At 46.1% G+C, this 16,392-nt stretch overlaps 1 protein-coding gene and 1 long non-coding RNA gene across 4 annotated transcripts in view; one reads left to right on the plus strand and one right to left on the minus strand.

Moving 5' to 3' along the window:
• The first annotated feature begins 684 nt into the window (after positions 1–684).
• Positions 685–1,599, plus strand: LOC120914416. The gene is made up of 4 exons (XR_005743668.1): positions 685–788; positions 912–1,026; positions 1,148–1,251; positions 1,389–1,599. It is a non-coding gene; the product is annotated as an uncharacterized LOC120914416 (long non-coding RNA).
• An 8,278-nt stretch (positions 1,600–9,877) lies between these two features.
• Positions 9,878–16,392, minus strand: part of ACTN4 (actinin alpha 4) — a 90,650-nt gene continuing 84,135 nt past the window's right edge. Inside the window, exons 17-21 of one of the 3 annotated variants that reach the window (XM_040323332.1) lie at positions 15,177–15,356; positions 14,943–15,089; positions 14,230–14,310; positions 13,578–13,736; positions 9,878–11,332 (exon numbers count right to left, since the gene is read on the minus strand). In XM_040323332.1, the coding sequence (XP_040179266.1) occupies positions 11,174–11,332; positions 13,578–13,736; positions 14,230–14,310; positions 14,943–15,089; positions 15,177–15,356 (726 nt within the window). In that variant the 3' untranslated portion in view covers positions 9,878–11,173. Of the gene's footprint in view, positions 11,333–13,577; positions 13,737–13,826; positions 14,144–14,187; positions 14,311–14,942; positions 15,090–15,176; positions 15,357–16,392 lie in introns of those variants that run through there. The other 2 variants (XM_040323331.1, XM_040323333.1) reach the window with 2 other exon arrangements.

The raw sequence follows: 16,392 nt of genomic DNA on the forward strand, positions 1-16,392 counted from the left end.
GGTCAAGAATACCCTGACGACTCTTATGATCCATGAAAAGATGTCTAGCGTCCTCCATGACTCTCATGCTAAATTTCTCAAGGTATGGGCCCCGTGGTGGTCCTATACATTCCCTAGTTTACACCTGTCTAATCTGGGGCTCTAAATTTAACTTGTCCTTTTTTCCAGCCTGAGGCTTCTTTCTTTCTCTCTGTGTTTCCGAGCTCTTGCTCGCTGTTCTACCTTTTTCTTCCTTTCCCTTTTCCTCTATTGTGCAAGGGGTGTTTTTTTTGTTTTTTTGTTGTTGTTTTGTTTTTTTTGTTGCTGTTTTATTTTTTTATCTTTATTTTTTTTTTTGCTGTATGCCCGCCCAATCCCACGGAACTGAGGGATCGGGGGGCTCAGTTGTTTCGTACGACTCGCGGCGCTGGATCCTGATTGCGTCCTGGGTCCCGTTTATGCATTGGATCTTGCGCCGGGTAGCGCGCGGCGAGGTCTCAAGCTCCGGTCTTCGGGGTGTCAGCCTCTCACGCTGGCATCCTCCGCTCCATAGATGGATTAGTCAGGTCCCCGCCGCACGCTGCTTCGAGCTATGGAGCGCTCCGGCACCTCCCGCCCACACGTGCGTCACGTCCTCATCACGTGTGCTAGTCAGAACAATGACCTTGACGTCATCCGAGCGGGGTATTTAAATTTGCCAGAGTCTATCCACTCCTAGGTGTCTCTGCAAGGAGAGCTGAGTGGACGGATTCGTCAGTGCGGCTGCGTCTTTTTGGATGTTGGTATCTTCCATCATAGGACTCGTCCAGGTATGTTCCCATGCCTTACATTCAAGCCCCAAAAACATCCTTTTCCTCCCAAGTCCTTTATGGGCTTACGATTTTCTGATTGCCCATTTTTTTCATTGTTTCCCCTTTTTTCTCTTTTACTAGTTTACTTCCCAGCTTATTAGTGCGGTGGATATCTTCTAGCGCCATCTAGTGGTTCTCTAGGAGAAGGCCTTTACAGCAATAATACCACATTTATTGGTTGAATATACCCACTAAGGTAATACTAATTGATTAATTCATTAATTTATTAGCCCAATGAGAATTTTGGCGTGTTTTTGTTCATTATTATCATTATAAAATTTTACAATTCTTGCCACATATCTACATTTATATCATAGATTGTGGCTGTTGTCCTTATTTTGGGGGAATTCTTTGGTGGACGATCCTGGCGTATGTTCTTAGGCTGTTCCTATCCGTCCATGTTTGGTCTCATTTTTACAAGGTATCTAACTCGGTTTTGAGCCTAGAGATCACAAACTTTTTCAAACATACATCAATTAATGGACAATAGTTTCTGGGGTGCATCCCCAAATAATTTGTATGTTCATTATACTTTTGTTTTCTTTTTCCTTTTTTTAGAATACCAATAATACCCCAACTAGTTGCACAATTGCTCTCTGGTGTATGGTGAACGTTTTTGAGGTAGTAGGTATCAGACCCCACCCAATCTTGGGTGTGTCCTGATTGACCACGGTTGTATTGGGACGCAGTATGTCAGCTTTTCTCGCTTCAAACTAAATCAACACCGTTTATCGGTGAGTATAATGGTTATAAATACATGCACTATCAGTCACTTGTATGCCTATATTATAGGCTTTTTTCAGTAGTACATATGTATTATACTTATGTCTAATGGCAACATTATAGGTTTTTTAATATTCAAAAGCTCCCGAAGAAGCGACGACGTTTGTCAAGTCGCGAAACATGTCGAGCTGATCTTTTAATCATTCAAGAATCCATTCAGTATCATCCTCTGAAATCATAACGCCACCCAGCGCTTATACTGTATTAATTACACTTAGCCCTGTGGCTACTGAGCGTCTTTTTCCTAGAGTGATAAGATTAGGGTTCTTTTATTACTATTCATTTTTTTTTTTTTTTTTTTTGTGTCTTATTTTGTATTAAGTGCAATTGCTATGTATTTTGTATTTTTCTATTAAAATATCATTAATTTTATCGGGTTGTGCCTACAAAGTCCAATTTTTCTCCGTTAAAGACATGGTCACATGTCTTTTTCCACAACTCTATATATTGAAGGATGTGGCACATATCTATTAGTGGGTGAATGATTACCCCCCTAGGGCAATTGTAATCATAACAATACTACCATTACCTGGAACAGTCCTTTAAAGCAAACTGTACTCTGCTGAATGATAGGCGTCAATCAGTGATGCTTGGAAAAATAGGATTTTTTGTACTCACCGTAAAATCCTTTTCTGAGTCCATGGACGGACACCGCTCCTTAAATCTTGACAAGTAGGTTATGTTCCCCATTTACAGGAGAGGACTATGCAGAAACATGTTTGTTAATGTAACATGTATTTAATTATCTGAGTTGAACAGCCCTGCCCAGGGGGCAGACCCCCCAGACATAACCCTCCTCCCTGCAGTATGCAGCCACAGTTCGTAACAAGCAGTACAAACCTAAGAGGGGTGAGTGCTGTGTCCGTCTATGGACTCAGAGAAAAGGATTTTACAGCGAGTACAAAAAAAAATCCTTTTTTCTCTTATCATCCATGGACGGACACAGCTCCTTTAATCTTGACAAGTGGGACATCCCCAAGCAGTGTCAAAAAACCGAGGGGTGGAAACAGCATCAGTAAAACCAATTGTAACTTCACCCTAAAACAAGCAGAACTCAATGGAGGAGGTGCAACTTTAAACAGCCGCCTGCAAAAACCTAGCGGCTGAAAGCAGCATCAGAATATACACTCACCGCAACCATTTAAATTCTGGAAAAAGCGTGAACGGACAACCAAGTCGCCACCTTGCACATCTGCGAGACTGACGCATGGGGGGGGGGGAACCCCCAGGAAGCACCAATTTCCCTGGTCGAAAGTGCGGTGACCGGAAAGGGGTAACCCGCCCCCTAAGCGCATAGGCCTGTATGACGGTCTACCTGATCCACTGAGAAATGGTGGTCGACGAGGCCGCCAGGCCCTTTTGTGGACCAGACACCGACACAAAAGAGTCAGATCTCCGAAACGGAGCCGTAGCAGGTAGGTACACCCGCAAGGCGCATACCACGTCCAAAGTATGTAGCACAACCTCCTTAGGATGCACCGGCCGAGGACACAAGGATGGAAGTACAATGTCCTCGTTAAGCTGAAATGAACAAAACCAGAAGAAGGGAAGGTCACGGGCACACCACCACCTAATCCTTGAGGATCAAGTATGGCGGCTTGTAAGAGAAGACCGCCAACTCAAACCCTTCCAAAAGAGGTAAAGGCCACTAAAAGGGCCACCTTCTGGGATAGTGTCAAGAGAAAATCTGAGGTTTCCAAAAGGAAGGTTCCTGAAGAACCGAGAGCACCAGAGTCAAAACTCATGGGGGAAGAGGTGGGCCAAGAGGGGAAGTATATGACAAACCCCCTGCACAAAAAGGGAACGGGACGCAAAAAGCCACTGAAAGAACACAGCCAAGGCTGAAATCTGCCCCCAAACGGTGCTTTAAGCAATGTTTAGATCCACTCCAAGCTGTAAAAGCAGCAAGACCCTGGACACCGAGTACGTCACTCCATCTCTTCGCACCAAGAGATGTAGGCCTTCCAAGTGCGACGGTAGATCCTCCGGAAGAAGGCTACCCTGCCCTCAGGATGGTTAAGATGACCGAGTCGGACAGACCCCGGTCTCTTAAAGTCTGGCTTCCAATAGCCATGTTGAGCAAGTCAGTGACTGTACAACAGGAGGAAGTATGGGACCTCGGGACAGAAGGACCTCCCGCCCTGGCAACCGCCAGGGTACCTCCGCTACCAGGCGCCCGATATCAGCGTACCAAGGACGCCGAGGCCAATCTGGAGCGATTGGAATCATCGGGATACCCTCAGCCTCCACTCTGTGGAGCAGCAGAGGAAGCAACTATGATGGAGGAACAGCATAAAGCCGCCGATACAGACCCCACAGGGCCACCAGCGCGACTGATGCGTCTGTACAAGATCACTAGACCTGGCCACTAACTTTGACGCCCTTGCGGTGGAGACGAGCGGCCAGGAGATCCATGCCCCAAGCACAAAGACCAGTCGCCCTGTCCAGCTTCCGGCAACTCCAGTAGTCCGCCTGCCGGTATACCTGATGGCAGACCGAAGCCACGGCCGTGGAATGGTCAGCCTGAATCCAGATCGGACGACCTTGCAACCTCCTCGACCACGAGGGGAAGCATAGCCTGATCACAAAAAATAGGACAATGAACATTGGACAGGGTGTGGTCGTAAGCCCACGCAAGTCCAGCGACTCAGGGCCGACAGGATACCCCCCCCCCCACCCCCAGGTTCCCCCACAACCCGTGAGGTTGGTGTCCGTCGTAAAAAACTGACCACTGGAAAAAATAAAACTTTCCGGACCGAAGAGTCGGGAATCTCCATCACCAACTCAGAGACCGACTAGGTGGCACACCAGAATCTGATGATTTCAGAGACAAGAGATCTTTACAACCTGGACACGATTTCCCCTGGAAAATCCGAGTGTGGAACTGGGCATACAGTACCGCCTCGAAGGAGGCGCCCACAGGCCCCGGACCTGCATGCACCCAGAGAGAAGACCGATTGCGTGATGCCAATACCTTCACCGTAGACTGAAGAGTCTGCAATTTCTCCAGGGGGAAGAAGGACCTTCGCCACGAGGAGTCCGGATCAACCCTAGATACTCTAACACTGAGTCGGAACCAGGACTGACTCTAAAAGTTTAACACCCACCCGAATCTTCGGAGGGTCTGAATGGCTATAAACACATCCACTAGGTCTGAGACAGAAGCTGCTCTCAGAAGAAAGTCGTCTAAGTAGCCCACGAGGCAAAGCCTTGCTGTCACACAAAGTTAGGATAAGTGCGAGCTCCTAGGTGAAAACCCTTGGTGCCGACGCCAGATCAAAAGCGAGGGCCACAGACTGACAGAGGGCCCTCCCCCATCACGTAGCACAGAAACCTCTGACCTGGGGAAAACAGGACACGCCAGAACGTCCCCCGGATGGAGCGCAGCTACCACCGCACAAATGGATTCCATGCAGAACTACCCGACGTTCGCAAAGGTATTCAGGGCCTGAGGCCCATAGAAAACCCCAAACCTCTCGTCCTGCAGGAAGGGTAAAATTCACCCGCAGCTCAGCAAGTCCTACACTGCCCAAGGCAGACCGACGAGCCAGGAGAGGAAGACACGAGGAAAGAACTCTGTTCTGTGGATAGGAGGAAACCCTATCTAGTACTCTGAAGAGACCACCTCGCAGACCCACTGATCGGAGAGCAGGGAGGTTCACTGAATTGTGAACCTACCAGCCGCCCCCCCACCTAAAGACAGGGAGGGAAAGCTACATACAATGGCAGGATTTGGGTGCCGGCGTGATCAGCTTACGCACCCAGGGATGGATTAGTCCCCCAGCTGAGCCTTTGTCAGCCTGGGAGGGTTGCCCTTTAATAATACATACACACTGTGTATGTATTATATGTAGGTGTATGCACACGTCTTTGGAGGGTGGGAGGAAACCGGAATACTCGGAGGAAACCCACGCAGACACAGGGAGCGACAATGCAAGCTCCAGGCAGATTGGTGTCAATGTCCGGATTCGAACCAATGACTCTCTTGCTGCCAAGTAATGGAGTTACCACTACATCACTGTGTGCATACAACCATCTCTGAAACAGAAGCCCTGGATAACAAGTGCACGACATTCAATGAAGCATCACAGACCTATACAAGGCCCTGGACCAGCTGATCCGCTAGCCTAATAACTTTGGGAGAGAGTGTCGGTGCTCCTTCACTGTCTGGTGCAAAAATGCTCACTCCGTGAGTGACTGAGACCCCAGAGTAGTGGCCACAATAGGCCGCTAGTCAGACCCCAGCATGGTAAACATGGAACGGGTCAGTACTTCGGATCTCCCATCAGTCAGATCCACATAAGCAGGGGTTTCTCGCAATAGGGAGAGTGGTCACCTATACATGACACCCGGAGGGTCCACCACCGGAGAAGAAGCCAACCTTTTGAATAGGCTCTCCTCAAAGAGGCACTGAACCGCCCGGCGGTGAGGGACTACAAAAGCCCTTAGTGGCTTTTCTCATTCCGCATCCTAGAAATTACCAAAGAAGGGCACAGAAGGAAAAAACCTACACAGGAGCGGTCTGATTTGTGTGACCCAAAAAAGACCGAGCCATCGGCGGAAACCCAGCTGCACTATCCAGCTTAAGAGAGTCCCTTGCAGCAGTGAGAAGCGCACCCATAAATGCCTTATCCTGCTTTTTTTTTTTTACTACCCAGGTACCTGGTCCATGGCTCCATAACAGAGCATTCCCCAGGGCATAAAGGGGGAAGGGGGCACTCTTTTATCGCCCGTCCGCAGTCCACCCCCACCCTGGCACAAATGTGTCCAGGACTAACAAAACCTCTGTGGGAATCCGAGGTGCCAACACCTGCTGCCACCAGCATGTTGGGGAAGGACACAGATACTGACTCCAAATATTAATAATATTTACATAGTGTGTACGTATAATATGTAGGTGTATGCACACCTGTCCTTACAAATAAACAGAAGCTCCTATTCAGGGCATCTCACCCACTTGCTGCGCTGACATGGGGTACCCAGGGGACTCACCTCAGGAGTAGACTGCCCAGCACTGCCGTCCGCTCTCAGCACACGGCGTGTGAGAGGAAGAGAACCGTGAGGCAACTGTGCGGCATCTGCAGGGACCTGTGTGCGCCGTAGGATACAGCACTAGGGGTCAAGACTACTCCAAGATGGCCGCTGAGCATTCAGCCACAGGAAAATGGCCGACCGCAATGTAAGCTGCCCCATAGCGCGGCTACGACAAAATGGAGTTTTCAATGTAATTGAAAAACCTCCCAAAAAAGGCGCCAGTGCCGGCCAAATGCCGCGTTTAAACAGGAAAAGCCTCCTAGGGCTTTTTAACAGTGAAAAACCCCTCATAGGAAAGCCTTATGCAAAAAAAGAAAAAACACAGGCCATATAACAGTCCCCTCAGGAAGGCACCCCCCCCCCCCCCCGACAGTGGCAATGTAGCAAAGGGAAAGGAGCAGGGAAGGGAGGAGAAAAAGGACCCCCGAACCCCAGCCGTACCAACCCACCGAAGCAGGGGGGACTGTACTTACCCATCTGAGCGAGGACCCGCTGACGCATTCCTGACAGACCTACAATCGCAATGGAGGTAGCCGTCGGCCTGGTCCACTGTGAGTGAGACAACACCACAGCCCAATCATATGTGGACCTCGAAGCAAAGCTCACCGGCCACCCCAGGAGTCATGGGGTATGGGTGTGGCAGACCCAGCCTCTTTGCAAAGGTGTGCCCACGCTTGCTGGTCGGACTGAGTAGACTACAAGGATCTATATTATCCAGCCTGTGTCTCAGCCGACAGTTGAATGAAGATTCTTCAAGAAAAAGTAAAATAAAATTTCTCCTCAGGGCCTTGGGCCAAAAGGGAGCCATACGTCCTCCTTGCTAGGCAGAACGAAACTGAGGCTGCATACTGAAGGGAGGAGGGTTATGTCTGGAGGGTCCACCCCCTGGGCGGGACTGTTCAACTCTGTTAATGTAACATGAATTTAATTATCAAACATGTTTCTGCCTAGTCCTCTCCTGTAAACAGGGAACATAACCCACTTGTCAAGATTTAAAGGAGCTGTGTCCGTCCATGGACGATAAAAAAAAAAAATGCTAGTTTCCTGGCAATCATGCAGATTTTGTAATTTTAGTTACTCCCCTATTAAACAAGCTTGCAGCAAGTGAAGATAAGACAAGTAGACCGCACTCAATAGCCTACATAACTGGGGATGTATGAGCCATTAGAAGTGAACCAAGCCTTGGCTAAAACAGTATACTTTATTGTCCACAATATAGAAGGGAAGGTAGAGTAAAAAGCAAACAAAACCACTCTTGTATCCTTGGCGTTGATGGGTTATAGTCATCCAGTTCCACAATTGAGGATGCATGGATGGGCGCCAATAACCATGCTAAGGGAGATGGATTCCTCCAGCCTGCAGAGAGCCAACATGTTTTCTGACATCTCACTCACATGACCAGAGGGTATGGGGAACTTGAACTGTGGACTTTCACTGAAAAAACCCATGATGGTCTGCCATCTTCCAATATATGCACAGTTGAGAAAAGAAAGATCCAATTAACAGTGCAGAATTCAGCTACCAGCCTCCACTCCTTCAGGCTCGCCAACGTTTCCCGGCTTGGCTCTCTGAATGGCAGGAACCCATCTCCCTTAGCATGAAGATTGGCGCCCCTTTATGCACCCTCGGTTGTTGGACTGGATGACTATAACCCATCATCACCCAGGACATGAGTGGTATCTCTTGCCTTTTACTCTACCTTTCCTTTTGGATTGTGGACAATACTGTTTTAACCATGGCTTGGTTCACTGATCCATCCCCAGTTATCCAGGCTATTGAGCGCTGTCTACTTGTCTTGTATGATTTTATGCTGCATCTTCCAAATGTAAATTGCAAGCGGCACTAGCCATGGATCATAACATTTCTCCCCTGTCTATATACAGGATTTTAATCCACAGTTCTTAGAGCTTGGGGCACAGTGTTTAGCAAGTGAAGATAAAAGTCCTAATCTGCATACATATTCCAGGCCAGCGAGCAAGTATGGACATTAAATCCAATGACAGACAAACTAGTTAGCAATGGCAGCCCCCACATTTTTGCCCCTCTATCCCGAGCTAAAACTACTCCCCCTTCCCAGATGCATACTTTCCTCCATGCCACAGCCTACGTAGGCATCCTTGGCTAACATTTTTCTGTACACTGGCCACACTACCTTTTGACTTCTATGTGACCATCTCCCAAGTTTCTCCAGTCAGTTAGCGCACAGAATTATTTTGGGAAAGGATTAGATGTCGACCGTTATGGGTTTTCTCTGGCCGATGCCGATATTTAGAAATCAGGGCGGCTGATAGCCGTATATGATGCAGATAGGTTAGGCTGTTTTTTTTATTCCCTTTGTCTCAAACTCACCCACTACACTCCCCCCTCCTTGCTACTGTCAATCTACCACACACTTAATGTCCTCAGTACCGATTAGCACTAGCAAGGGGCACAGGCAGGTTTCACACCGAGCCGATAGTGTAACTGTGCGTGAAACTGACATGTAACTGAATGCAGAGAGAGGAGCTGTCAAATTCAGCTGTTATGTTGAGGGTGGGTGGGACCCAGCAGCTTACACCAGCCACGGATTGGGTTGTTTAAGAAAGGGGTGGAGCTATGTACATGTAGCAGCCCGCCCAGAATCATCCCATTGGCTGGTATTAGATAGCTGCTGGGTCCCGCCCACCCCCGACATCAATGCTCTATTTTGACTGCTCCTCTCTCTCTCTCTGCATTTAGTTACATGTCAGTTTCACACACTGCTGCACTGCTCTGTCAACAGTGTGTGAAGAAGGGAGGAGGAACGGGCGGTCAGTGTTAAATATCAGCCTCATTTCGATAATAAAATTGACCGATGCCAATTTCTCCAAAATGGCCAAATATCGGCCGGCCGATATATAATCAACCTCTAGAAAGGATATAAACAAACACAGGAGGCTATGGTATGGAGGCACAGGTATGCACCTGGAATATTTTTGTATTTATGTTATAGCCCCATAAACGAACACCCGCTATGCGATTGACATTTTGTGAGGTCAAATCATCCTGCACATTAAAAAGTATAGCCAGGTGAGTGATCAGCGGTCTTTGATAGCTCAGTTCTCACTGTGAGCAAACAGGGGACAGATGCATCATTGGGATAAATGCTTCATTCACCTAGGAGAGTATAAATGTTTGTTTTTGCACGTCCACACCTCTCTTTTCAAACACAAAGTACAAAAAAATATAAATAAAACACAAACACAAAGCTTATTTTAAAAATATTACTTTTATTGTTCTGTAAGGAGTTGTAGGAGGTGCAGGAATGATAGAAAGAGATGCTGCCCCCTGACATTTCTCCTGGTGGGCCGCTGGTATAAAAAGATGAGACAAGGAATGTTACAGACTTTGTGGTAACAATCAGCAACCTTTATTTTAAAGACAAAAAAAAAAAAAAAAAAATGCAAATATAAGGTTTTGCTAGGTGAATATATATTTATATCATAAATCCCCTAAATTAAGTAAATAGTAACCCTCTTAAAGTTTTATTATAATTTTTTATTTATTTTTTTGGTCCTTAGGGAAAAAAATAAAAACCTTGACAGGGCCAGAATAGAGACACGAAAAAAAAAAATAGAGCATTCTCATGATGTGATGGGAAGTTCAGGAATGTAGAAAATGGGATGTATAGCAAAGAAAAGAAGTCCGTCACCAAAATATTATGCAAATCTTGGAATGTAATGATACATTATTTGTTTTGGTCACCCGGGGTGACAGAATGCAGTAGGAATGTTGGTCTGGTGTTCGGATTCTTTACCATTATTCCAAACGCCTCAAACATGATTGATTAAAAAAAAAAAGTGGAATGACACGATTCCCCCTTGGCTTGTTGTGGGTTCTTGTAACAGATCTTATAATAGAATACCAGCTGCCTCTGATAAGCAGAAAAAAATAATAATGGTGCCCCTATCTGGAAATATGTGATAAAATAGCTGGGGGAAGGTGACGCACCCCCTATTAATGGATCTCTCCCCTGCCTGCAGTGTGGAGCCCTATATGTTGTGATGTCGCCAAAACAACGTGGCACAATTAAACGGTGATGAACAAGGTAAGAACAGAAACAGGAATGCTTAGGAACCCTGTGTGGCAGAGGCTAGGACCAGGCACCTCACACGGGCTTTAAGGACCAGGAATAAATAACCCAAGGGAGGGAGGGAGGGGTCTGTGGAGAATCTGTACAGGGTGCAATATATAAAAGGTTACCCAGAAGCGCAGTCTACGTGCCAGCGGTGTATGGAAGCACCCCTGCCCCTTAGCCGTTGCATAGATAGCTTTGCAGAGGGGGGAGGAGTGGTCCTGCAGCTTCTGCTCTGCCTTCTCCTCCCTCCTTGCAAAGGGAATAAGCTCATTTGATTCCCTCCCTCTCTCCCCCGATAGTGGGATGCCAGTAAAGGCCAGCGTCCCCCGTTCCCCCCTTAGTCCCTCCAGAGCTTCACCCCTTCAGCATTAGAGGCATTAGTAGCTGATGGAGGGCAGTAGGGCAGTGTCGATCTCTTTCCCCATCATGCTCACAGGTCACTCTCGCCATACAATGCAGTAGAAAAGGACATGTAATCTAAAGCTCCAGGCACAGTATCGGGACCGTGGTATGGTGCCATGCGAGAGATGCAGTATTCTGCCTGGTCTGGTGGCAGCTCCCGGCGCAGCTCTGCTGCTGTGATGAAATTCTGAAAATAATTTAAGAAATAAATTAGTACTGCATAAAAAAAAAAAAAAGGCTCAAGCAGGCATCAAAATCTACAGCAGAGGCACGCAACCTACAGCAGGCAAGGAAACTGGTGCACAACTAGAAACCCTCTAAAGGCTACCCTGCTGCGATTTGAGGAATCCAATTGCCTCCTCTTATGAAAATGCAGACGTAAAAAAGCCTGCAACAGTTCAGGACTGGAACTAGCATTTGGAATTAATGGTGATGTGCTATTCTCCACAGCAGTGGCATCAATAGGGTTGGTGTCTCCTGGTGCAGTAAACCATGGTGTCACCCAGACTGCAGGCATGGTACAAGTACTGTGGATAGTAATGTTCCAGTCAGTGTACACCACTCTGGGAAAGCCTTTCCTCTCTACCTCTAGAATAGGGGTCTCAAACTGGCGGCCCTCCAGCTGTTGCGAAACTACAAGTCCCATGAGGCATTGCAAGGCTGACAGTTATAAGCATGATTTTCACAGGCAGAGGCATGATGGGATGTGTAGTTTCGCAACAGCTGGAGGGCCGCCAGTTTGAGACCACTGCTCTAGAATAGGTGTGATCCATGCCCCCTCTGTGTGCAGCCACTACTCACATTAGCAGTGTCCTGGTCTGGACTCAGACTCCCGACCCTTCTGTTGTCAGTGGGAAGTACAACACTAAAAGGTGGAGGCGGAGCAGCTCAGGAGGAAGTTACATCTTCCTTCTCTGAATGCCGGGCCTCCATGCACTTGATTGGTTGCTAGATGGGCCCAGCAACCATTTATTTGGACAGGCGGGATTAGAACATGCTACGATTTCTGCAACTGGTGCAGGCTTTTACTCCAAGTTAAAGACAGCCCTGGGTGTCACATGGGTGCGGTCCACACCCCCCCTAGCGACACCACTGCACATTAGTACTAGTGAAAATGGTTATTAGTAGCTTTATTCTAGAAATAATCTGCAGACAGTATGTTCATAGAGTTAACACTAGTCTTGCTATACATTTTTGGCCTTTTAAGCAACAGGAATAGTGGGGCCCTTTGGAGGAGCCAGGACCACATGTAAAGTTCTCCACAGCCAATAGGATTCCTTAATCATTTTAGGAGTTTCTATAGACTGAACTTGGTAAATTATGCCATTCATTCTATAGGGCAATGTACAATTCCATAGTCTCAGAGAACTGACTTAACCACTTGACAACCGGGCCTATTTTGGCACTTCTCTCCATGTAAAAAATCACAATTTTTTTTGCTAGAAAACAAATCAGAACCCCCAAATATATACATATATATATATATATATATATTTTTTTACATTTTTTTTAAGCACTTTTATTCTTATTACAGGGAATGTAAACATCCCTTGTAATAGGAATCGGTGTGACAGGTCCTCTTTACGATTTGATCGTTCATATCGTGCACAGAATCGGCGGCTCAAGACAGCGATATCTGAATGATGCCTGTAGCTGCAGGCATCATTCAGATATCACCGCACAAAGTCGAGTACGTCATATGACATCCTCCCGTGGACAAGTGGTTAAATATTATGAGCCAGTGTAAATGGGCTTTGATGTCCAAAGCACGCTGCAGTTGGCCATCAGTTTGAGATGATTCTGAGATCATTCAGAATCCACAGCAGGTGCATTTAACCTGCTTCAAGCTGACTTTGCATGCCAATAGACTTGTATAAAGAAAGAAGCACTTGAAGCAAAACAAAAGCCTATCATAAACACTGGCCCTAAAACTGCTACACTGGGCTACTACTTAAAGCAGAACAAACCCCACTGATTTTGCCATTTGCCAACAGTAACATTGAAGGCATGCCTTTGATTACGATCGTCACAGATACCAGCCTGCTTAGGTCAGCTCTCAACTATGAATCCCTCAAATGGCTACTGTCATAGCTGATCACATGTGGAGCACCATGACAACTACAGATCTAAAGAGGCTAAAATGGCTTTGACCTCGGCTGTAAAGAATAGGAAGGTTTTTTCTGCTTGAACCGAATCGGTTGTAGAATTGGCTAAACACAACTGACAGATATGGTTGTTTGGTATTGAGAAGCACATTCTGAGGAGAACAAAACTGCTGTATTAATTGCTGCACATATGCCGTGACATGGACCCTGTATGACAATCTTCTACCACAGCCATTTTCCATTAAAGCAGACTAAAGTTGAAGAGCTTACCTATGGAGTACATGAGAAACAAGTACAATGTCTGGTACAAGTTACAACTAAGCTCACCTTGTCTCCAGCAAGGACCTTGAAAGATGCGATAACTTGGTCTGCAGTATCTGTGTCTGTGGTCTCCCTTGACATAAAGTCAATGAAAGCTTGGAAGGTCACCATGCCTGAATTGTTGGGATCCACGCTTGCCATGATTCGGTTAAATTCTGCGTCACCCTAGAAGAGAAGTCCAAGTGAAATCCCAGTCATACAGAGGAAATGAACTAGATAGTCACACTGGGAGGAGAAGTCACAGGTGGACACCAGGAGGAACCACGGAGAAACAGAGAAGGGAGGAGCATACCAAGCTGTATCCCGTAGAAATAAGTAGAGCCCGAAAGTCATCCATCTCCAGAGCAGAAACTCTTTTCTTCTTTAAAGAGCAATAAAAGAAAGATGGAGAAAGGAAGAAGTACCAGCAAAAAGAAAAGTGGGGAATGTTTGATCATATATAAAAAAAAAAAAAAAAAGGAGGAGGAAAAGTCGAGCACCAAATCCAACAAATATAAGGCAGAGAATGAGATGGAAAGGTAGGAAGATAATTTGAGAAAACAAAATGATAGAAAGAGAGAGAGAGAGAGAGAGAGAGAGAGAGAGAGAGAGAGAGAGAGAGAGAGAGAGAGAGAGACAAAGCGACAGTTAGTTTGGGTCTAGCTTGGCAGTTTGGTACCTGTCTCTCATTTTCCACATCATAGCCCAGACTGATGAGACAAGCTTTGAATTCTTCAGGTCCCAGAGCACCCGTATGGTCCTGTGGTAGGTAGAAGATGGTAGGGAAGGGAGAACGTGGGTCCAATAGGCAAGCGGTGGTGAGCGGGAGACACAGGCAGTGAAATGACGTGAAGGCGATGAGTGGTGGACGAGATTGATGAAAGAGAAACACAACATTACGTTACAGAATGCTTAACATGATTAGTAGACTTGAGACAAATGGGAGTGCTGAACACATTAGAGTGGCCTTCTGGGAAAGGATGGGAAGGAAGAGACACATTAAAGTGTTCATGAAATGGGGATCCTACCATCAATTTACCCTTTTTATATTAGGCCTGAGCTACGTGAAATATTTCCAATTTCTCAACTGTGGGACAATCCCCTCCAGCTAAATGCCCACATTCACCAACACATCATTAATCTCTATGGGGAATGCCAGACATGGTATGTGTTGCTACAATTAATCCTGCCTAATTGTTCAATTGCTTGCCATTAACTGCAGGTGTCCACTGCAACTATCATAGTATCCCAGGCCTGGGCAGTATAATGATGAGAACTGCCAACACCACCAATTTCACATACATATGAAAAAATCATGAAGACACACAGGAGCGCTCATTTGCTACCCTCTAGACCAATTACTAGCAGTGATATATATATATGTATGCTCACCTTGTCAAAGTGGTTGAAGGATGCTCTGTACTCATGCATCTGTTCCTGACTGATGCCCTTGGCATCCCGTGTTAGAATTTGATTCTCCACTTCATTAATGGTTCTAGCAATGGTGGTTAGGAGATGTTCCCAGCCAACACGACAGTGCTGTAAGAAGAGATTGGTTGTTAACGAAAGAAAACAAAAATAAGATGGGACGCTTTAAAATAATTTGTCAATCCAGCCAAGCCTCACCTCCATGGTGTAGTTGGTGTGCTTGTTATCAAAGATCAGGGCTTCTTGAATGAGCTGGTGCTGTTGCTCCAGTTTGTCTATGTTGGGCTTGTGGTTTATGACGCTCTGTTCGTACCGCTTCAGATGGCTCATCTGGTCCTCCAGAGTTCCATCCATTTCAATGGCAATCCTTCCAATCTCCTGCAGAGCAGACATGACAGAAAGCAGTGATCAGCTGAGACAAAGAAGACACAACCACCCTGGCACCAAGTACAGATGGGCACAAACATCAATTTTACTGCAGATTTTATATTTGCCATTTTACAATGAATGCATTTTGAAGCAAAGCTAGTTTTGAGGCCTCATGCATACTGGGCGTTTTTACAGCTGCCGTTTTTGACTTCAGGCATTTTTTCTGCAGCCAGTAAACTCCCCAGCATGTTATCCTATGTCTCCATGCACACATAGGCTGTCATCAGCGTGTTTGGGCTGGAAAACCCCCAAGAACTAGTGAGTATTAAAAGGAGTTTTTCAGCTGTAAAAATGCTCTAACTCAAGCTTAAAAATTCAACTATTTAGTGTTTATCAGCATTTTTGAGCCATAAGCTTTTGTGGGAGTAGATTTTCTTTTTTTTAGCAAAAGGCTGAAAACTCATTCTACAGCTTCAATGTCCAGTGTGCATGAGGCCTGATAGTTTATCAAATGCTTGTTTTGGAAAACAATTGGCCTAAAAACGGGAATTTTGTAATCACTGCTAAACCCTTTACTTGGAGGCAAACGGTAGAATATGGGACATTCCAATACAGCCCCAAAAGGCAGGACAACAAAGCAACCCAAAGCCAACAAAAATAAAAATAAACTCTGGGGGTGCCAGCAAGCTTACGAGTTAAAGTAGACAATGGAATATTTACGATAGGATAAAAAGGCTGTTTGTGAAGATCCAGGAGAGTCACTGAAAGCTGTACAGGAGATGATATGCAAGCTACATCTTGTACAAAAGGCCTTCTCTAGGGAAGGAGATGCAAGCCCCCATGGAGTATGTTCAGGGGTGAAATGTTTTGGCCTTTAGCCAGGCAAAGTATGCTTTCCATGCGCAGTGACAGACCATGTGAGAGATGGACTTCCTAGCTTTTAGAAGCATAGGAGTGACCAGATCAATATTGCAGTTGAAGAGTCCAGCATTGAAAGAATAGACAAATTGCTCAGAGCCCTAGTATAATATGACAAGCTTCAGCC

This window comes from Rana temporaria, chromosome 9, assembly GCF_905171775.1.
Source record: "Rana temporaria chromosome 9, aRanTem1.1, whole genome shotgun sequence".
NCBI classification, from domain to species: domain Eukaryota; kingdom Metazoa; phylum Chordata; class Amphibia; order Anura; family Ranidae; genus Rana; species Rana temporaria.